General features: G+C 36.5%; 1 protein-coding gene across 3 annotated transcripts in view; it reads right to left on the reverse strand.

Annotated features, from left to right (window-relative positions):
• Nucleotides 1-1264: 1264 nt before the first annotated feature.
• The window catches only part of LOC112057182 (protein yellow), a 35177-nt gene continuing 12755 nt past the window's right edge, over nt 1265-23686 (reverse strand). For 2 of the 3 annotated variants that reach the window (XM_052884179.1, XM_052884180.1), the window contains exons 2-7: nt 13997-14251; nt 12145-12314; nt 7128-7292; nt 4644-4815; nt 4074-4255; nt 1265-1821 (exon numbers count right to left, since the gene is read on the reverse strand). In XM_052884179.1, coding sequence (XP_052740139.1) covers nt 1387-1821; nt 4074-4255; nt 4644-4815; nt 7128-7292; nt 12145-12314; nt 13997-14251 — 1379 coding nt within the window. In that variant the 3' untranslated portion in view covers nt 1265-1386. Of the gene's footprint in view, nt 1822-4073; nt 4256-4643; nt 4816-7127; nt 7293-12144; nt 12315-13996; nt 14252-15953; nt 16590-23686 lie in introns of those variants that run through there. The other variant, XM_052884178.1, reaches the window with a different exon arrangement.

Raw genomic sequence — 23686 nt, forward strand, 5'->3', positions numbered from 1 at the left:
CATGAAATATATTTCCAAAATAACTATCAGGGGCTGATCAGTGATCCGTACTGATGCCAAAAATGCAATCAGTGAAATTTTCGTCTGTCTGTCTGTACGTTCGTTGTAGAAACAAAAACTACTCAACGGATTTAAACAAAACTCATAGTGTACTTTTCATCACGCTAAGATCAATAGGAGCAGAGCAGTGAAGGGAAATGTTGGGAAAACGGGAGAAGTTACTCCATTTTTACAGCGATACTACTGTAAGGGCTAGATTAAAGAAGTCAAAGGGTGGACGAAGTCGCGAGCATCCGCTAGTTATTTAGTATTATATTCTGCTATATTTTCTACCATTTATTTATTACAAATACAAATATTTATTGGTTAAAACATACAAGGTTTTACAAATATCATTGTTGGGCCTTATTTTGAGCAAAATACAGTAATGTAGTAAAATACCTAAACGAAAATGCGGCGCCTACTCCATATGTTACTGCAAAGTCACACAAACTACCAATTGATATTTACGTTTACATGCCATAAGCATGGTCAGCATGGAAGAGCCGTGATAGTCCAGTGGATATGACCTCTGCCTCCGATTCCGGAGGACGTCGATTCGAATCCGGTCCGCGGCATGCACCTCCAACTTTCCAGTTATGTGCATTTTTAGAAATTATATATCACGTGTCTCAAACGGTGAAGGAAAACATCGTAAGGAAACCTGCATACCTGAAAATTTTCTTAATTCTCTACGCGTCTTTCGCATTAGGCCAGCCCCTCTCATTCTAAGAAGAGACTCGTGCTCAGCAGTGAGCCGAATATGGGTTGATAATGATGATGATGAAAAAAATATACAGACGAATTGAGAACCTCCTCCTTTTTTTGATGTCGGTGAAAAATAGGTAGGTAGGTACCTTTTTTTTATTCTCTACAACTTAGCCCTTGACTACAATCTCACCTGATGGTAAGTGATGATGCAATCTAAGATGGAAGCGGCCTAACTTGGTAGGAGGAGGATGAAAATCCACACCCCTTTCGGTTTCTACACGTCATCGTACCGGAACGCTAAATAGCTTGACGGTACATCTTTGTACCGATGCCTCCCACCAGTCAGACCTGGACCAATTAAGAAAGCCTCAATCGACCCAGCCGGACATCGAAGCCAGGACCTCCGTAAAGTAAATCCACCACGCATACCACAGCGTGGAGGCCGTCAAAACCTATATTATTTTAAGTGGAACTGATGACAGGTAATTTGTGGGATTAAATAAAAAACTTGCCATTAAGGTCTGAAATATTTTATGTAGGTATCAATAACAAAAAAAAAATACAATTATTTCTATAATATGGCAAGGCATACCACATAAAACAGTACAGCTCTCAACAAATCTAACCGCAGTACATCTACAAATAAGATACGGCGCCATACCTAAAATGATAATAAGGAATGTCCGGAGAAATACGCTCAGCGTGGTAACCTATTGAGTTTTCGCTAGGAGGCATCGAGCATGCTGATTTTTTCAATAAAATTGGGAGTTTCTCAGCGTGTATCCTAAAATTAACTCTATCTGAACTGAGAGAACCAGTCATCACCCTTTGGAAGCTGCAAGTCATGATCCACAATTCTTCCTCCCCTTTGCGGTTTTTGACTATTTTCATTCCACTTGCGAATTGTAAAGTTTCTTTGTTAATAGAGATTTGGTGGAAGTTGCGGGGAGAGTACTCGGTGGCGGAGTTCCAGCAGAAGATGCCAGGCGGCTCCATCAGTCCGAAGTACAAAATGCCGTTGCTGTCCATTGCTTCGGCTGCTGATTGGTTCGGACGCTCTTCGGGAAACGCCTGTAATATAAAATATTCGTTTTCTTCTCATTTATTTATTTAGAAACAAATGGCGTAGTATCGGAAACCCACTTCATAAAAGAGCTACTTTAAAATCCCGAACTACAAGTTATACCATACAATGCACCCAGATGGCACAGATCACGATCAGATCAGTCAAAAATGCTGCGCATGATTACCAATGCTCCTAGGTACATCAAAAATGATCACAAATGATCATCAAAATGATCATCAAAATGATCATCAAAGACAAAAGTTGCACACTCAATGGAAACATACTAAAAGCGTATTTTTTTTTTATTTTTTTTTTATTCTTTACAAGTTAGCCCTTGACTACAATCTCACCTGATGGTAAGTGATGATGTAATCTAAGATGGAAGCGGGCTAACTTATTAGGAGGAGGATGAAAATCCACGCTCCTATCTATTCGTAAACATTTAAATCAACTTGCAAGAACCTAATGATGAAGAAACCCGGTACAACTTTTAAAAGGCTCAAGAGGCCGAGCACCACAAGATGTCATGAAATAGACACTACATTATTATATTTGGGCAAATCACTGGATTTCGCACCAAACACGCCTTAATTCAAATACTTAAAATCCCGCTGAATGTCACACGACAGATTGCAGGAATATTAAGAGACTAAATAAAATTTTTTTAACTATGTTAATAAAACACAAAACACTATTTTAAAAATTCTTTATTATTGGTATATTTGAGTTTTGTTCTTCCTTTTCCTTTTCATTAAAACTCAAAAAGCCCTACGTACCTACCTATAATCGATTTACAAATATTTTTTTCCATTTGTTTGTTCTAATTTAGGGGTGGTTTAATACGTTCGCTGCGGCACTGGTATTTCGGTACTTTCCTCTGGTGCGGTACGAGGTTTTTTGACCTCATACTAAAACTTTATGAGGTGTAGTACGAGGTCAAAGAGCTCAATTGACCTCGTACAGCAGCGAACGTGTTAAAATAAAAAAAAATATTGATAATATGAAAATAATTTGAAAATCTCATAGAAATAAGCAAAAACCGAAATAAGTAAGGTCGGTTTTCCAAAATTATTGCAAAGTTCATCGGTATTTAAAAAGAGATTGGTGTCAGTTATACTCGCTAAAGAATCAAACATCAATCAATTCAATTGATTTGAATAATACGTTTGTTTGTTTGTACAGAAACAAAAAAAATATGATTCTAATACAGTTCTACTTCTTCATAATAATCATTTATTTTTTTCTGCAATTAAAAAACAACTTAAGGTTGAATGAATTTATTTTAATGATAGGCAGTTTTTTGTAATAGAAGAATCGAATAAGGAAATAACTAACTGATAGTATCTACAGTTATTTCGCAACTTTTCCCGTGGAGAACAAGTTTTCATACCCATACCCCGCCCTCTCCCCTTTAAATTAAGCTTAAGCGTTTGGGTATCATAGACAAAAATATTGTTTACAATTCGACTAGGTAGTAGTTCTAGATTGGAGCATTTAAACAAACATACACATTTTGCAACAAACACATAAACATTCTAGACTACAGGCTCTTGAAAAAAATTTAATATTCTATCGAATTAAGTACTTAATAGCAGAACCGCTGAACGTACAAAGATAAGTTCGACCACTCAAGTTACAGCGTTACGACTGGTCGTATCCTTAGATACTTTTGTGCGGGATTAGGAACCCCCGTAGTCAAGTGGCTAGAAAAATGTATTGGCACGACATTTGCTATCGACAGGTCACGTGATCAAGATCAATTCATTCCCACACATTTTTCTAGTTTTCGAAGCGTTTGCGGCCGTAGAAAGAGAGTCTACGTGCTACTTGGCATGATGTCCGGAAGTATGCTCTCTCCCAGATTACGTTACACATTTACGTTACACGATTACACAGGTAGTAAAACCATAAAAAATTGTAATGTTGTCATCAATTGTAAATTATAATACTGTATGATTTTTTATAAGGGCAACTGTTGAACTGTTGTTTGAAGGGTTTCTTCTCAGCCGAACCTGCCTTCCGAAACGGTGGTAGAATCTTTACAAATAGTCAACTGACGTGTCAAAAGTGCTTGTAAACTGAGCCTACTTGAAATAAATGAATTTTGATTCCCAATCGATTTACAATTTAAAGAGGAAGCCTGAAACTGGCGGCAGTGACTAAAGAATGGATTTTGAAACAGGTCTGGGTTAAGGAGGTCTGAGGGCGTACGAAGTCGCGGGCATTTGATAATATTAGTAGCATAGTTTGTACTTACGTTAATTGCATAGCGATTAACATTCGAATTTGAAATGAGAGAATCATTTCTCAGAACACTGGTGCGCACAACGTTCTCTACGGTAGAAGCCAGTGCGTGGAAGTAGAGGAAACGATCTTGGCCGTAACTGTACGGCGATAGAGCCATACCTAGTATTCCGTCCATTAGATCGAAGGTCTCACCTATAAAATAAAACAAAAAAAAATATTAATAAACCTTTAAAATGTTTGGTCCAAAATTGTATGGAGTCCAGGATCAGTCATTGTATCCTGGCGGAAATCTACGAATTTACTTTAATTCTTTCGAAATAATATTCATTCTCTACCAAGAAATCCAACACTATTAAGGGTATTGGCGGATTGAAGACGTTTTCAATGCAGTAGTCGATTTGACGTTTGCTGTCACGCTACGATCAATAGGAGCAGAGCAGTGAAGAGAAATGTTGGGAAAACGGGAGAAGTTACTCCATTTTTACAGCGATACTACTATTGTAAGAGCTGGATTAAAGAGGTCTATGGGCGGACGAAGTCGCGGGAGTCAGCTAGTTATAAATATTTGTAAAATACTCACCATCAATGGTGAAAGTACCACGATTGGGATACGCGTACATGAGGTTGTGCGTTGCTCTCCAGGATCGATCGTTGATCACGTCCACTATCAACATGCCGAAGCCCGACACGTCGGCAACGTACACGAAGGTGTCAGAACAATCATTCGGGTCTTCCCCTCGTACATCTACCACCTGCAAAAAAGGGGGGGTAAGTGGAAAGCAAAAATTAAGTTTGTGAGATCGCCACACTTGCGCCACGGCCGCCATCTTGAAAATAGGGGATGGAATGGTTTTCACGATATAATCTTTTAAACTATTGTACAACTATGAAATATAATAAAAAAGTTGGTTGTCTGTAAAGTCGGTTTACGGAAGGTGATTTTACGTGATAACGTCATAAGAAAACATTGATGAAAAATTGCGATTTAATTGTATTGAATTATTATCGCTGAATTATCATTATTTTGTACAATAAAAACAAAATAGCATTTTTTTTCGATCGTGCCTCTTTATTACATCTTCCGCGCTCTCGCTTGCACGCTCAGCTGTGACAGAACTTCCCCCTAGCCAAGTACATCTCTTTCTACGATCGGTAACGCTTCGAAAACTAAAAAATGTATGGGAATGACAGATTTTGATCTCGTGACCTATCGTGAGCAAATTGTTTTTTTTTTATTCTCTACAAGTTAGCCCTTGACTACAATCTCACCTGATGGTAAGTGATGATGCAATCTAAGATGGCAGCGGGCTAACTTGTTAGGAGGAGGATGAATCCACACCCCTTTCGGTTTCTACACGACATCGTACCGGAACGCTAAATCGTTTCGCGGTACGTCTTTGTCGGTAGGGTGGTAATACCCTCGGCCGAAGCCTCCCACCAGCCAAGCCAAATGACATTCCCATACATCTTTCTAGTTTTCGAAGCGTTAGCGATCGTAGAGAGAGAATCGACGTGCCACTTTTCTAGGGGGGCTTGACACTTTTCGTGCGTGGAACCGGTGTTCACCTACTCATATACTAATATTATAAAGCTGAAGAGTTTGTTTGAACGCGCTAATCTCAGGAACTACTAGTCCGATTTGAAAAATTATTTCAGTGTTAGATAGCCCATTTATCGAGGAAGGCTATATATTATTCCCGTATCCCAACGGGAACAGGAAACACGCGGGTGAAACCCCGCGGCGTCAGCTAGTCGAATTATAAAACGTTATCACGTCAAAAATTATCACCATACTTATACAATTCCTGCGTAGACCGGCTAGTGTTACCATGAGATTGGCCACCAAGGTCAAAATGCGATTGAGAGGACGATTAATGTTAATTAATCAACGTCATCATCATAGCCTTTATCATTAACAACTCACTACAGACTACCCTTCTTATGGAAGAAAGGATGTAGAACTATGCAGGTTGGCAGGCTAGTGTACCTAGTTAGTAACTTGTTACTCGTAACAGGATAACCATGACTTTCTCATTATCACGTTCATTTACCTAGTTGTTGTATTACCTCGACAAAAAAAAAATAATTGTCCGATTGAAACCATTTAAATTGTTTTCATCGGTCAATTATTACTATTGTTCACAATGATAATTTTCATGACATTCATGACATTAATTGAATGCAATTTGTTGGAACGAAAAGTGCTTACATAAATTATTGTAGGTAGTAATTTTACAATTAAACGATGATTAGGTACATGATACTGTTATTGAAATAGATGTACGATTTATTGTCTTTTATGATTAACTTTTTAAAGATAACTCGGTCCTATTAAATGTTTTTTTTTAATTTTTTTCATGTTTTTTTTAGAATTTATAATGGATTATATTACATTTTATTGTATAATTTTCCTTTTATTAAAGTATTATCTATACTTATAATAAATCTGTAGAGAGGTCTAGAGGAATGAAATATATTTCCAAAATAACTATTAGGGGGTGTTTAGTGATCGATATTGCTGCCAAAAATTAGTAAAATTTTTGTCTGTCTGTCTTTATGTTCGTTATAGAAACAAAAACTACTCAACGGATTTTAACGAAACTTGGAACAATTATTCTTCATACCCCTGGGCAGGTTATAGTATACTTTTCATCACGCTACGATCAATAGGAGCAGAGCAGTGAATGGAAATGTTGGGAAAACGGGAGAAGTTACACCATTTTTACAACGATACTACTGTAAGATACTGTATGCCCACGTGGAATGGTGGCAAGAATACTGGCTGCATTTCCGCGCTGGACAGCCAGGCTGATCCTTTGCGCAAAAAATGAGCCAGCTCTTCACCAGTCGAGGCAACTAGCCGCGGTGAAATGATTCGGTAAAATTTTTTGGCACTGCGACTCCATGGCCCAAGGGTCTCCACGGCAAAAGGTACAAATATGTAACTCTCTGTCAGAGAGGCATACTTGAGCCACTTACCAGTTTCAGCTTTTTCTGCTGCGGCTCCCGGTCTTGATTCTGTCTTATTTAGTAATTAAATAACTTTAAATTCGTGAATACTTACTGGATTGATGAACAATGAGGTAGCGATGTAGTTGGAAGCGTTCACGACGTGTCGGTATATCAGCCGGTCGCTGTTGAGGTCGAAGGCCAACAGTTGCGGTGGACACACCTGGTTCTCCCCTATTTTCCCCGCGTCCATTACCCATAGCCTACTGCATCTATCTATCTGAAAATATAGAAAAAAACCAAATTAATTACTGTTAGATAATTTTATACTGTTAGATATGTTAGTGTCAAAACCGAGGCCAACAAAGGTGGCTTAGGGTTAATTTGCACGAGCAGCAACTGCGGATGACTGTAGTCGCTGACGTCACGGCAGCTATCGACAGCAGTCGCCGTTTGTAGTCAACGACAGTCGACTGCAGTCAACGGCAGTCAACATCAGTCGCCGACTGCAGTCAACAGCAGTCGTAGGTAGCAGTTGCTGTTCGTGTAAATGAACACGTCCCATAGATACTTATTTAAACAAATAATAATATTGTCTACAATGTCGTGTTGTGTGTTCGGGATGTGTAAAAACTATATTATTTACATAAATATATAATAAGTAAACACAACATTGAAAACTCATTATCAGTGAGCTTTCAATGTTATTATAATATTAATTTACGTAATTGTTGTTAGTGAATAACATAGACTATATTTTATATCACGAAAAACGCAAGGTTTCCGCAAGTAAAGCCTGGTATTATGAAGTACATACGCAGGTAACCATTTAATGACACTATTTAGACTCAATCTTAAAGTAAGTAAGTTATCTTTAAATACACGAAGACTTAAGAACGAAAATCAATTTGTCATCATCACAAGATTTAAAAAAAAATCGGTTGTCTGTAAAGTCGGTTTACTGACGATAGTTGAACGTGACAACGTCATTAGAAAATACTGATGGAATGGTTGCATTTTTCAAAAGAAAATGTTCGTTTTTCTAAAATAATGTTTACTAATCTTCATAGACCAGAATATACTTTATTTCTTGTAGAAAAAGTGGGCAGCCCTAGAGCGAGGGAATGACGCATGACGTCATCTTTTTTAAAGTGTGCAGCCGGCTCCATCGAATTAAAAAACGTCACGTCAAAGCTCATTTCAACTCTTCGGAAGGTAAAAGTCTTTTATTATATTATTTTTGGAGAGGTTTATTATTATATGTACAGATTTATTATTGTCCCTTGGTTACTGTACTTGGGGAAAACCCCAATACTAGATCGACTTTCATCTACAGTTGTGCAATTAATTAATAAAGTAAAAAACCGGCCAAGTGCATACATACGTCGGCCCATGCGTAGTGTAAGGCTCCGCGGTTATCAATGCCAACATAGAATGGTGGTTTTGATGTGAAACATTTATAGCCGCAAGTAAAACCGTTTCTGGCGTGGCGACGCATGCCGTGGCGACGCGTAGCTGTATATATATATATATATATATACAGTCTATATGCAGTAGTGTGTACGGTGTGGCGACGCGTCGCCATGCGTAATCGACTGTGCGATTTTCTCCCACTCGATCCGGCATTAAGCCATCTCTCTCGCTACACTGAGCTCGGATACCTATAGTGTATACTCCGTAGTGTATAGTGTTGGTAACTTTTACAAAATAATGTCGATGTTTCACATCTGCCAGGTGTCCCGTGATGGCTCACATTTTTTTTTAGTTGTCAACTACAACTCTTTCAATTTTAATTCCTTCTTAGCCGTGATAGATTTCTATTTCAATTAATTAAATTAATTCAGTACTTTCAGCGTGATGCCCGAATAATAAAAAAAACACGGACAGACATACAGACAGACAAAAAATGGAAAAAATATTTTAGCTTCAGTATCGAATATAAAATACGCCCAACAAAAATTTACAAAATATCTTCTATGTACAGAATTGGACCTGCTAAGGTTTTATTATAAAGCAAAGATTACCATTAATCCCCGATAATCCGAACCCTTGTCAAGATAATCATATCATCAAAATATACCATTAGGCTAAAACAAATGACGCAACCTTTCAATAAGTATAAAGAAATGCCACCGAGGATTATAAGACAAAGGATCTAAAAACCGAACAAATGCACGTCATACGCTATCGCAGTTCAACGTTGTAGGTATTTCATCTGAATCAGATAACAATTATTTAAATAGTGAAGTTACTACATCATGACACCTATATTTTTTAAACAAACTTGTAAACCTAACCTAGGTACTTTTACTATTGCAACGTAGCGTTCGGGGGAAAGATTCATTAATTAAAGTCAAACTTCGGGGTGAAATAACTTTATCCTAAACATTAAAAGATATACATTGAAAAAAAATAGTAGGAGTTGAATTTCCGCTAGACTTTCCTAAAATGATTCCGGTAGTTTCACATCTTCACACAGAATACATATAATCTATTAAAATCTACCTTCTATTCAATCTGTAGAGTGGTCAATTCTGTACATGAAAAATATTTCCAAAATAACTATCAGGGGGTGATTGCATTGCTAAAAATGCAATCGGTAAAATGTTTGTCTGTCTGTCTGTATGTTCGTAAAAGTAACAAAAACTACTCGACGGATTCTAACGAAACTTGGTACAATTATTCTTCATACTCCCGGACAGGTTATAGTATACTTTTCATCACGCAACGATCAATAGGAGCAGAGAAGTGAAGGGAAATATTGGGAAAACGGGAGAAGTTACTTCATTTTTACAGCGATACTACTGTAAGAGCTGGATTAAAGAGGTCTAAACTCTAAAGCCTAGTTCGAACTACTTTAGTATTTTAATGGAGTACGAACAATTTTTGGATTTACCGCCTAAAAATCGTTCGTACTGGAATGTTTTCCATATGGAATTTACGAAACATGAATTACAGGAAGTACATACATATTAGCAAACAATCATCTAGATAACAGGACAAAACAAAATCTATATTTGTATATAGCGGGTACTTAACCGCGAGTGCAATGTACGCACCTACTGTAAAACCATTTATGTTTATTATACTACAAAAATTTTAATAAAAAAAATTCAACCGACTTCCAACTCAAAAATTAACCTAAACTAAAAAGCAAAAAATAACATCTTACCTATGTGCTACCTTCTGATCAGTTTGAAGGCGGTGCCAAGCCAGTGATGTTTTAATTAAAGCCGTTTAAATTACACAATTTCTGTGGTTCTTTAAGAAACGGCTTTAATTAAAACATGACACTGGATTGGCACCGCCTTCAAACTGATCAGAAGGTAGCACATAGGTAAGATGTTATTTTTTGCTTTTTAGTTTAGGTTAATTTTTGAGTTGGAAGTCGGTTGAATTTTTTTTATTAAAATTTTTATTTTCTAATTTTTAGTGTTAGCACACCTACTGAGTGTGAACAAAAAATAATGAGCAATTAGTTGAAACGTTATTAAACTACTACTACTACAATCAAAATTTTAAAAATACTACCTTAACTCATCCATCATCAACACGTAATAATATTCAGAAAAACATGAAAGGTGACTGTCCTCCGTCTTCATCACCAGACCCCCTATGCAGTCACAATCCATATGGGTGGAAAGTTCTCATCAATATAAAATTTATTAAGTCCAAACACAAGGTAGCTACTGTGAACCGTCGAGGAGTTCCCTTAACTCACCTTCATCTTCATCACCAGACCTCTAATACAGTTACAACCTATCCAGGTGGAAAGTTCTCATCAATACAAAATTATCAAGTCAAAACACAAGGTAGCTACTGTGAACCGTCGAGGAGTTCCCTTAACTATCCTTCGTCTTCATCACCAGACCCCTAATACAGTCACAACCCATCTAGGTGGAAAGTTCTCATCAATACAAATTTATCAAGTCCAAACACAAGGTAGCTACTGTGAACCGTCGAGGAGTTCTCTTCACTGTCCTTCGTCTTCATCATCAGACCCTTAATACAGTCACAACCCATCTAGGTGGAAAGTTCTCATCAATACAAATAAATTAAGCCCAAACAAAAGGTACCTGCTGTAAATCGTTGACGAGTTCCATCGTCTGTGTATCGGCTCCATCATCAGACCAACTCCAGACCTTCATAAAATTGTAGTGGTTTAAAATACCTTATGGAAACACTAACAAACGCACTAGCCGTCTCTACGATTTTCGAAAGTTTCCCTCGATTTCTCCAGGATGCCATCATCAGATCCTGACACGAAAAAAATGGGACCACCCTGGAATCAAACCCTTCAAAACAAAAAAAGAATTTTCAAAATCGGTCCACAAATGACGGAATTATCGCTGGACATACATAAAAAAAAAAAAAAAAAAAAACATACATACAGCCGAACGTAGAACCTCCTCCTTTTTGGAAGTCGGTTAAAAATTAACACGTAGACGTGAGTAGATTTAATAAGTAGGTATTAAAGGTATTTTGCTTTTTACTGTTTAGTATTTTATTTAAGTATGAAATGACATGTGTATTCTACCTTCATTCTTAATTTGTTTATGGTTTTAAGGTCGTTTCTAATTTTGCTTTTAGGGAGCTTACCACAAACTTTTGCAAAACCATCATGATTATGTGTACATTTTGTTACCTCAGTGGTACGAATTGAGTGAATGACCAAAACAATCCTGCGATAAGCTTAATGTATACTAATATTATAAAGCTGAAGAGTTTGTTGATTGAAGGCACTAATCTCTACTACTGGTCCGACCTGAAAAATTCTTTCAGTGTTAGATAGCCCATTTATCGAGGAAGGGTATAGGCTATATATTATCCCCGTATTCCTACGGGAACGGGAACCACGCGGATGAAACCGCGCGGCGTCAGCTAGTGTATCCTTAATTAAAGAAGGATTTGAAGCTTAATATACCGGGATACGAAAAGTCGAAAGTTATTGAATCGATGATGCGTTTTTAAGATAGCATGGGTACGGTGACAGTTGCCTTAATACGTACTATTATTGTGAATCGCGGCAAACTTTCAAGAGTGAAAAACTGCCACAGTTCCCATGCTATCTGAAAAACATTATGGATTTAATAGCTTATGGTAAAGGTGCAATAGATACATCGCTAACTTACAGCAACTCTAAATACAGATGTCATCCCATTACAGTTGTGCCCCTGGTTGTCGTGCCAGGAGTAGTCGGGGTAGCCGCTGATGAGGCCATCTTCGTCCACCGTGCCCAGCGTCACCGGCCGACCTTCGTCGAATCTAGGGTTCGATATGAAGATCCGAGACATCTGTCCACCTTGAAAGAACAAATAAATTATGCAATCAATGGTTTGACTATCACTCTGTCAAAAGCCTCAATAGCTCAACGGTAAGAGCACTCGGACTCATCACCGAGGGGTGGTGGTTCGATCCCCGCCCCGATGGTCTATTGTCGTACCCACTCTTAGCACAGTCTTTCCCGACTAGTTGGAGGAGATTGGGAATATTGGTCATATTAAAAAAAAAATATGGCAAATATTCTTTTAAAAAAAAATATATAGTGTCGCAAGGAAGATGAAGAATCTTTGGTTTATCGGCTGCTACTGCATCATGCATTATAACTGCATCCACGGCCGTGGGTTCAATTCCTATAATTTTTTTTAATTCTTTGCAAGTAAGCCTTCAATTACAATCTCACCTGATGATAAGTGACGATGTAATCTAAGATGCAAGCTAACTTGTAAGGAGAAGGATGAAAATCCCCTTTTGATTTCTAAACAACATCGTACCGAAACGCTAAATCGCTTGGCGTTACTTTGCAGGTAGGGTGATAACTAGCCACAGCCGAAGCCTCCCAACAGCCAGACTTGGACCAATTCAGAAAACCTCAATCGGCCCAGCCGGGGATCGAACCCAGGACCTCCGTCTTGTAAATCACCGCGCATACCACTGCGCCACGGAGGCCGTCAAGTTGAAGGCGATGGCAAACCTGTGTAGTTTCTGAAAGAACCACAAGAATTTTGTAATTTAAATGTCTTGAATTAATACACTACTCTGAATTGGCACCGCCTTCAAACTGATCAGAATTAGCACATACGATGTTATTTTTACAATTTTTTTTTATTAAATCTTTATTTAGGCATTGATATAATCATTATTCATAGAGGGGTTCATATGATTGCTGGCGGATCGAGACCGTTGTGATTGGAGTTCCAAGCAGCCTGGGAAGAGTCACAGAAGGCTATATAAGTATTTTGTGATTTGTCCAAGGCATTTGATTGTGTGCATCATGAAACATTGGTTAGGAAATTACATTACTACGGAATCACTGATAATTCCTTAACCTTGATGAGTTCATATTTGATGAATAGAATTCAGAAAGTAGACATCAACGGAAATCAGTCTACCGGTTCTGTTGTAAAAATGGGGGTTCCCCAAGGATCTATACAAGAGGTCTATGTCCAGCCAGTGAACGTTTTTTAGCTGATAATGATGATGATTGATTTATAATATAATAGGTCCCTAGCCAATTTCAAAAAGGAAATGCGTGTAGCTATTAATCTATTTTAGTCCTATTACATTTAATTTATAATTTAAAATTTTTTGTTCATTTAAATGTACCTACTCGTATTTCAATGCATGCGGTTTTTTTTTCTTTTAATTTTGTATCCATATTTTTTTACCTATTTATAGCTGTAACTGTTTAACTTTAATTAGTATTGTAATTATAAAGATAATCTTATTATTTAGAGCATGTAGTGTTAACCTATAAGTGGCCAAACATTTTGCCTTGTTACCTATGTTATTAAGATATTATATAGCTTGTAAGAAATGTAAGGTTGTTGGTTAACCAACATGCAGGCGGCTCAATATCGTGATGTTTGGAAGTCCCTACAAAAGGCCTATGTCCTGCAGTGGATGTCCATCGGCTGATATGATGATGATGATGAGAGTTAACCAAAAAAAAAAAAAATAATCACAATATTGATGACTGATTACCACTTCTATGATGCACGTCAACATCGATCGGCACCGATGACCCGGGGACATAGTATCTGTTTTCCAAGGCGCGCTGTTTTGCTTCGTCACTCGGAAACCGGAACTCCAGCTCCGACCATTGCTTCACTATCCGGAGGTTGTTTTTAGCGCCGAAGCTTAAGGCCGGCCAGCAGCACGCCAGACAGTACGATAAAAGGAAAAACCTTTCTATGCCGTACGCCATTTCGGCCTTGTAGATGTCTAAGAGGTGAGGATCTGTAACATAGACAATTATATATTTTTTTATTGGAACGAAGTTCCGCGCGTTGCGAAAGAGGGCTTGATGGCAAAAATTAAGACCAAAAGTTGTAACGACACTTTTTACCCGACTGCGTAAGAAAGAGGGTAATGTTTTTGCTATAGTTGTAAGCCGTGACCTGAAGACAGCTGGTGAGCTCCAGGCTCCCCTACCCCAAAAGGCCTCCCGAGACCAAAAGACCCCCTAACACAAAAATGCCACCCGAGCCCAAAAGACATGTGCATTTTAAAAAATTACATATCACGTGTCTCAAACGGTGAAGGAAAAACATCATGAGGAAATCATCATTATCAATCCATATTCGGTTCACGGCCGAGCTCGAGTCTCATCTCAGAATGAGAAGGGTTAGGCCAATTGTCCACCACGCTGGCCCAATGCGGATTGGTAGACTTCACACACACAGATAATAATTAAGAAAATTCTCTGGTATGCAGGTTTCCTTACGATGTTATTCCTTCACCGTGTGAGACCCGTGATATTTAATTTCTTACTTGAGAGTTTTCGTAATTCTCTACGTGTGTGAAGTCTGCCAATCTACCTTGGGCCAGCGTGGTGGACTATATTAGCTTAACCCCAAACTTTCTGAGTGAAAACAATGAGCCGAATGTGGGTTACCTATGTGATTTTTCCAGGATTTTAACAAGCAGTTAAATGGTGAGGTATATAATGAGGATAACTTACAATACTTGCGCTACTCTTGAGACAATAAGTTTTTTTTCCCTTGCGTAGTTGATACATATATAGAGGTGATATGTATTACGCAAAAGAAGCATTGTAATATTTACAATGCGAAATTAACAGAGATTTTGTATCAGATCACAGGCATTTTTAATTGTATTTATGGATACGTGGGACGCGAAAATGCTAAAAGGACACGATTTCCCTTTGTTAACTTTCTACGTCTGTTGCTTCATTGGGTAGGCATATTTTAAGTAAGAGTAAGTAAAGAGAGCTTTCTAGATAAAACATATTTTGTAGATATTTTGTTAACCGTAAAAAATGTCTTAAAAATCACGAAGAAATAACGGAAACCACGTAAATAAAGTCACAGATGTCTGCTACTTAGTATCATCTTAGGGTCATCTTACCATTCGATATACATAGTACATACTCAAAATACAAAATTAAAAAACGAATACAGTCTCTAGTCAGTACGACACGAAGCGTCGTAACAGTAATTTTCAATATTATTCAAGACAAATGGCGTCTTATGTTTTTAAATATTTTAAAAACTGTTTACAAAAACTAAAGAAATAAGATGGAGTATTTATTATTGTTAATTATTAATTATTATATTAATTTACTTAACTACTGACAGTGTTAAATTTTGAATTTTAAATTTTGAAAAAAGTTTGTATAATAGGCGGATGTCACGGAGACGCGTGACATTTTTTATGTATTACACCGGCTTTACCACGATGCTTGTAAGACTCATTCTGGATCATCTTTATTCTGTGATAGTTGGATATTAAAATTCTTCCATAACAATATTTAATAACAATCAATGATTTGCGATTGTTTTTTATACGCCGCCTAACCCGTTTTAACCACAAGATTCTATGAATAAATTGAAAGACATAAAATTTATTAAACATAATTTTCATTTGGAAGATTAGGTAATTATTAATATATATTTATTAATAAATAAAATAAAATTACCATATTGACTGAACAGTGACCGGCATACTCTGTTCTGGCGAAGTGTTGTCATATTTCTTTTTAAATTTTAACTACCACTGTTCACTAACAACCACTCATATGTTACATAATACTCCTATTGTTATAATTACGTTAAGTAATGAAAAATCAAGATTTAAATATGATCACTTTGAAACTGTTTTTAATTTATATTACTATAATTTTAACCACGTAATTAAATTGAGTTCAAACCACGTCAAGATTTCCAAAGAGTTTGCGCTAAAATCGGAAGATTATTTTATGGTCTTTGTACCTACTCGTACAAAATTAAACTTTAAACTGAATAAAATGATGTGCTCATCCTTGCGTATTCCTTAAAAAGAGCTTCGGTTTTAAAATTTTTGTGCTATTATATCATACAGGTATTTTTATTATTTACGCTATTCACGATTCGCTTGATGGCTACACGTGAGGACACCAATTTGTTTGATTTTAACATAAAAATGTATTCCACGGACTGGTTCTAACCGCTTCTTTGACTTTTGTGTGAACTTTATACACTTTAAACACTTTTTGTGGATTAACATCACTGAAAATGATTTTAAAATGAACAAATAACGAATTTCGGAACGTGTTCGTATGGTCAAAATAAATATAGAACTAACGGTTCGTAAAAGATTTGCCAACCGTTACATCTATTACAATAAGTCATTAAGTTGGTACCTATACACAAATAGAAACGGTATTCTTTGGTTCAATTGAGATTACCTTTGCCTGTCCACGGTACGACGATGAAAGTTATATGCTTTCATTATGTAAAAATGTATCTATTCTTGTAATAACAAAAAGTGTGGCAATACCACTTCAGTTCCTACTAATATTATTAACTTTTGTAAGTTAATATGGATCACAGATATAAGAGGTAACTAGATTTATAAAGTGTCAATTCTTTGTATTGAAACCAGCGTACCCAGGGGCGTGGCCTAAATGGCTGTTTAATATTTAGTGATAAATGAAATATGTCACCCTTACTTTAGAGTTGAATATAATTTATTCCTTTTGTCACAGAACAAAACAAGACTGCAAGTACATGCGCGGACACGTTTGCGATGTTCCGCACACCCGGGTGTACGCGGGCCACGCCCCCTTGCTACTTCTATTGCTAAAAGCGTTAGCTTTTAGCGTTGTCTGTTCTGTGATATGAATTAATAGATAGACATATGTCTATTTGTTATTAATTTGCCCAATAGTTACTTAACAGATTTCCATAAAATTTTAGTTTTTTTTTTTTTTACTTTATTTCTGCATGTTTTTTTTTTCTTTTTCTTATGATTTATTGTTTTTGTAACTATATAAAATTGTTTAAACTACTGCAACATTGAAAATGGGAAGACACTGCCTCCTCTAACACAGTAATAACTAGTACAGGAGGCAGGGCTTCAACTTAATTTTGTGATATGAAGTTTTGATGAATAAAGATTTATTATTATTATTATTCGAATTGCAAAAAAAAAAAAAATTAACTTGAAACTTTATTTCAGATATAACGAAAGGGATGAACAAAATACGTATGGCTTATCTTAATAGTTCATTAACCATCGACCATTAATTGAGGAATTAAGAAAGATAGCATATAATGGCATCCGTTACGTTTCCTTTCTTTTTATTTTCAATTACAAGTATTTCGATTACAAGCGTACCTAATTTAACGGTAATTTCACTTAACGGCAAGTGAATCGTTCAAAAATTAAGTAACTTAGAAAGGGCATTCAGATGTTTCACGGAACATATAGAAATAAGTAGTAGACAGCGAATCTATCTAAGGCTTGTTGCTTAAATATTATATGGTATATTTAAGCCACATAATTCATTCAGATTTGTAATAATTTTGGCTCTTTAAGTAGTTTCCTTAGTCTTTTTAGAGTTCCGAACGTACGTAGTACAAAAACAGAACCTTTATTTAGTTAATATTGCTTTGATTAGTTTAGTAGTTTCTCTAACTACCTTCAATAGGTTAAAAAAATACATTAATTTATTTTCGATGTTTTTCAACCGTACAAAAAATGGCACTAGTCCTAATTTTTAATTGATCATATTTATTTATGATATTATAATATGAATACACTAAAACTTTAAATAAACAAATTTTACAAATATTTAGACACTATAAACTTCAGCAAATGTTGACGACTGAAGAGGATTTCTATAAACTGGCTGTTATTATAGGTTCGGATGCACAATATAAGGAAAATGACTATCTCAGTTGTTAATAACACATAATTGATGTTACAAAAGAGAAAATAGGGACTGTTTAGTGGTTGTGACCCTCGTGACATTGAAGTGGAAGCTAGGTATTTCATTGTTATGTTGATTGCGCTTGAATAGTACCAGGGGCGTAGTCATCGTATCATCCGTATCAATGACTAGCTGACGCCGCGCGGTTTCACCCGCGTGGTTCTCGTTCCCGTAGGAATACGGGGATAATATATAGCCTATAGCCTTCCTCAATAAATGGGCTATCTAACATTGGAAGAATTTTTCCAATCGGACTAGTAGTTCTTGAGATTAGCGCGTTCAATCAAACAAACAAACTCTTCAGCTTTATAATATAGATTGACGGCCTTCGTAGTGCACAGGATGCTCAGTGGATTTACAAGTCAGAGATCCTGGAATCGATACCCGGATGGGCTGATTAAGTTTTTCGTAATTGATCCAGGGAATGGTGGGACGCTTCGGCCGTCGCTAGTTACCCACCGGCAAAGACGTACCGCCAAGCGATTTAGCGTTCCAGTATGATGCATAGAAACCGAAAGGGGTGTGGATTTTCATCAAACTCCTAACAAGCCCGCTTCCATCTTAGATTGCATCATCATTTGCCATCCATCAGGTGAGATTATAGTCAAAAGTAACTTGTAAAGAATAAAAAAAATGATATGGGATCCCGGACTACTGGGATATATGTGTGAAACTCCGTAAAAAATAGTAAAATGTAATCCAAAATCTCACTAAGTGCGCCCAAAAATAGGAAACATCCTACATAGGTCCTTAAATATAGTCCATTGAGAAGTTACATTTGGGATTGCGTTTTTAGAGAACGCTATTTTTTTTTTGCTATCTTAGGGGGGAGGGGGTAGTGGAAAGCTGAAACCAAATTTGTGGGGTTGCCAATTAAGTAAGCACTTTATTCCAATATGTAATGAACCAAAATACCGATAACCATGCATAACCATGTATTGCATGGAAGGAATCCCAAAAAAAATTGTTTTCCAGACATTCTTTTTACCATTTTAAAGACGAAAATAATATATATACCTACCGACATCGATCGTAGATCATTTATATCGATGTATACCCATATCAAATTTAATCTTTCTACTTCTAACAGACTCTGAGTCAGACGACTATTAGTCTTTAAATAGCAATTGCCACTCATCCGGTATAGTTTTCCTTGTAATTTCATTATATATCCTACTTCCGTGAATTTTTTCACGAATCCACAAAATCAAAATCAAAATCAAAAATCATTTATTTCAAGAAGGCTAGTTTACAAGCACTTTTGACACGTCAGTTGACTATTTGTAAAGATTCTACTACCGTTAGAGTAGACAACCGGTAGAGGGTGGAGACACTTGACTCAACAACAAAAATTAGCTCTTAAAAGCTTAATATTTTACAAACGAATCTTTAACTCGAAGTATATTGGTAGAAGACACCTCACAACTTTCAAAGACCTATCCAACGATATCCCACACTAAATAAATAAACGAGCAAAAAAAAAATCATCCCCACTTTACATAGGGGAGGTACCCTAAAAATATATTTTTCAAGATTTTATTATACGATTTTGTTCATATTTTGAATGTAGACGGACGGACAGACGGTCATGACGAAACTATAAGGGTTCCTTGTGAACTACGGAACCCTAAAAAGTTATAACGAAAAAAGTCATAATGTTGATACAGGGCCAATCTAAAGCACGCTACACTACTGAATACATAACTACAGATGTATAAATGGTACTAGATAATCTGGTAGATTCCGTTTCGCATAAATTGTAGTCGATTCTGCGCATCGTGACATTGAACTTGCCTGGTTATTATTAACAATTCAACATGCTGGGTATTATTGACCGCTAAACTATACTAATACTAAAGAAGCAGAGTGTGTGTGTTTGTTTGTTTAAACGCGCTATTCTATGGAACTACCAGTCGGATTGTAAAAAAATTTTATTGTATTTGATTGTCAGACTCTTGAGGAATGACTTTAATAGTCCGAGATCCGGCATAAGAAATATATACCATCATCTGTTATTTAATAGGGATAACAAATAAATGATAGAAAATATTTATAATAATATATTTATTTTATAAACAATTTATTATGGTAAAATTTCAAACAATTATTGTAATTTGGGCTATACTTAAAGTATTTTGAGAAACCTTTTTGTGAGGTCAAAACGTATCATACGCACTGCAAAGAAGTTTACTTTGCCTCGAAAAGACCTCATACGCACTAGCTAAAAGTCCATGTAAAATGGCCCCGCGGCGAACGTGTTATGATTTAAAATATGTACATAGTTTCTAACTATAAAAATTATAGTATTTTATATAGATTTTAAATAGTTTAAAAAACTAAAAACACGCTTTTAGCGCGCACTAAAAATTACAAATATTAGATTTTAGTCACGTGAATATTTTTTGCGTATTCCTGATAGCAAAACCTTTCATTTAATATCCACATCACAGGGGTGGATTTCAAACAGCCAGTCCGCCACCTTGGGAGACCGTCATGCTGAATTTGTAGTGACGTTTCTTAGTTAGTCATGTATTGTCATCAGAACTCAGAGCGTGTGCAAAATTTCATCCTACACGAAGACCGGGAAGTGGGTCAAATTATGATTCCAAGATTTGTCTTTCCTACATAGTTAAAGTAGGAGGCCGCCATATTGGATTTGTAATGACGTTTCTTATCTAGTCATAATTATATTGTTATCAGAACTCAGAGCGTGTGCAAAATTTCATCCTAATCGAAGACCGGGAGTGGGTCAAAATATGATTTTCTTACATACACAATTAGTGAAGCTAATATAAGCGTGTTTAAAATAGATCTATAGGTACCTATCTTTTACTCAATTTATATGAGTTTATAGATTATATGAGATTTATATTTATATAAGTTTTCAGTTTTTAGGGTTCCGCATTCCACACGGAACCCTTATAGTTTCGTCATGTCCGTCTGTCCGTCCGTCCGTGGTTTAGCGCCGAGACTAATACTACTAGAAAGCTGTAAATAAGCATGAATATGTAAATTAAAAATGTGAACAAAGTCGTAAAATAAAATCTTGAAAAATAAAATGATTGTTGATAAATGTATCGTTATCAGTATTTTTGTGCATTACTTAAAGGATTCAAGTGTTAAGTTAGGTAATCTACGGAACCCTACACTGCTCGTGGCTCGACTCGCACTTGGCCGGTATTTTCGTTATTATTGTTTTTTATATGCCTATAATAGGTACCTTCTTAAATAAAATGTTTAGAAGCTATGCGGATGAGTTTAATTTGGTTTTTCTAATACAATGTGAGATTGTACCTACCTATTGTTATTGTTGCTTTGTTCAGTACAGTACTTTACTAGTGTGTTCAAGGTCAAATCATTAGTACATAGTGTCATGCTCATGATTCTAACAGAAATTAATGTTTTTTTTTAGTTACAACTAAATAATTAAGAGATTAAATATATTTTCACTTACTTATTGAACATCGAAATATTTCAACACTACATTTTTAATTTAAAAAATTTTAATAAAAAAAATACAACCGACTTCAAAACCTAAAAACGTACCCACTAAACTAAAAAGTGAAAAATAACATATGTTCTACCTGCTGATCAGTTTGAAGGCGGTGCTAAGCCGGTGATGTATTAATTCAAGCCATTTGCAGACAGTGTTGTTTCATGTGGTCCTGTCAGAAATGGCTTAAATTAAGACAAAACCGGCTAAGCACCGCCTTCAAACTGATCAGCAGGTAGAACATATGTTATTTTTCACTTTTTAGTTTAGTGGGTACGTTTTTAGGTTTTGAAGTCGGTTGTATTTTTTTTATTAAAATTTTTATTATTTTTCCATTTTTAGTGTAAAATTTCATCTCAAACGAATACATCAGACCCCTAATGACAGTCACAACCCATCTTGGTACAAAATTCTCAGCAATACGAATTAATCAAGGCCAAACACAAGGTAGTTACTGTAAACTGTTAAGGAGTTCCCTTAATTGTCCTTGGTCTTCATCACCAAACCCCTAAATGACAGTCACAACCTATCTATGTGGAAAGTTCTCATTAATACAAATTAATCAAGCCCAAACACAAGGTAACTGCTGTAAATCGCCGAGGAGTTCCCTCGTCTGTTTTATGGCTCCATCATCAGATCAATTTTAAACCTTCATGAAATTGTAGTGCTTAAAAGTACTAAATGGAAAAGTATACGAACACACTAGACACCCATATAATTTTCGAAAGTTCCCCTCAAGTTCTCCAGGATCCCATCATCAGATCTTGACATGATGGCAATGGGACCAAATGGGGACTATACCGTTTCAAACAAAAAAAGAATTTTTGAAATCGGTCCAGGCGTCTTTGAGTAATCGGTGTACATACATAAAAAAAAAAAAAAAAAAAAAAATACCGACCGAATTGAGAACCTCCTCCTTTTTGAAGTCGGTTAAAAAAATAGTAATAGGTATTACAGTATGAAGAATATGTACCTATTAGAGACACGTGATATCTAATTTCTTAAAATGCACACAACTGAAAATTTGGAGGCGCATGCCCCGGACCGGATTCGAACCCACACCCTCCGGAAACGAAAGCAGAGGTCATATCCACTGGGCTATCATGACTCTTAAATTTTCTAAGTGTCTTAAATACACTAAACAATAAAAAATACGTAAAAAATTAACTAAAGTAAGGAGTTCTGAGTGCGTGCTGCCAGTGATGACCTATGATTCCGAGACTTGATCGCTAACTATGGGCCTCGTAAGAAGGCTCAGAGTCACACAGCGGGCGATAGAACGAGCTATGTTAGGAGTATCTCTGCGTGATCGAATCAGAAATGAGGAGATCCGCAGGAGAACCAAAGTCACCGACATAGCTCAACGAGTTGCGAGTTGACATAGCAACGAATAGTTCGAAGAGCCGATGGACGTTGGGATCCCAAAGTGGCGACCCCGCACTAGCAAGCGCAGTGTTGATCGACCCCCCACCAGGTGGACTGACGGCATCAAGCGAGTCGCAGGCATTCGCTGGATGCAGGTGGCTCAGTATCGTGATGTTTGGAAGTCCCTACAAAAGGCCTGTGTCCTGCAGTGGACGTCCATCGGCTGATATGATGAAGGAGTTCTGAAGTACTCGTAGAATGTTGTCGAACGTCGATCATCCTCACATCATATATATCTACTACATTATGTAAATGATATAACATCAATGTACAAGTCTATAATCTCCATCACGGCCATTTACGCCGTTGAGTAAATTAACGAGCTAATTTACTGCTCAAATTTGCATAAATAAAGGATATCGCCCAGAGGTCACAACTTTAGGTTCCCTTCAGATGGGTAACATTTACGTTCACGAAAATGATTCTATCAACCAATACTTATAATAAAACTGTAGCAGGTCCAATTTTATACATTAAAGATATTTTGAAATTTTTTGTTGGAGGACTCGTAAGCAATTTTAGTAGGAGGGAAAGTATACAT

Source organism: Bicyclus anynana, chromosome 11, assembly GCF_947172395.1.
Source record: "Bicyclus anynana chromosome 11, ilBicAnyn1.1, whole genome shotgun sequence".
NCBI classification, from domain to species: Eukaryota; Metazoa; Arthropoda; class Insecta; order Lepidoptera; family Nymphalidae; genus Bicyclus; species Bicyclus anynana.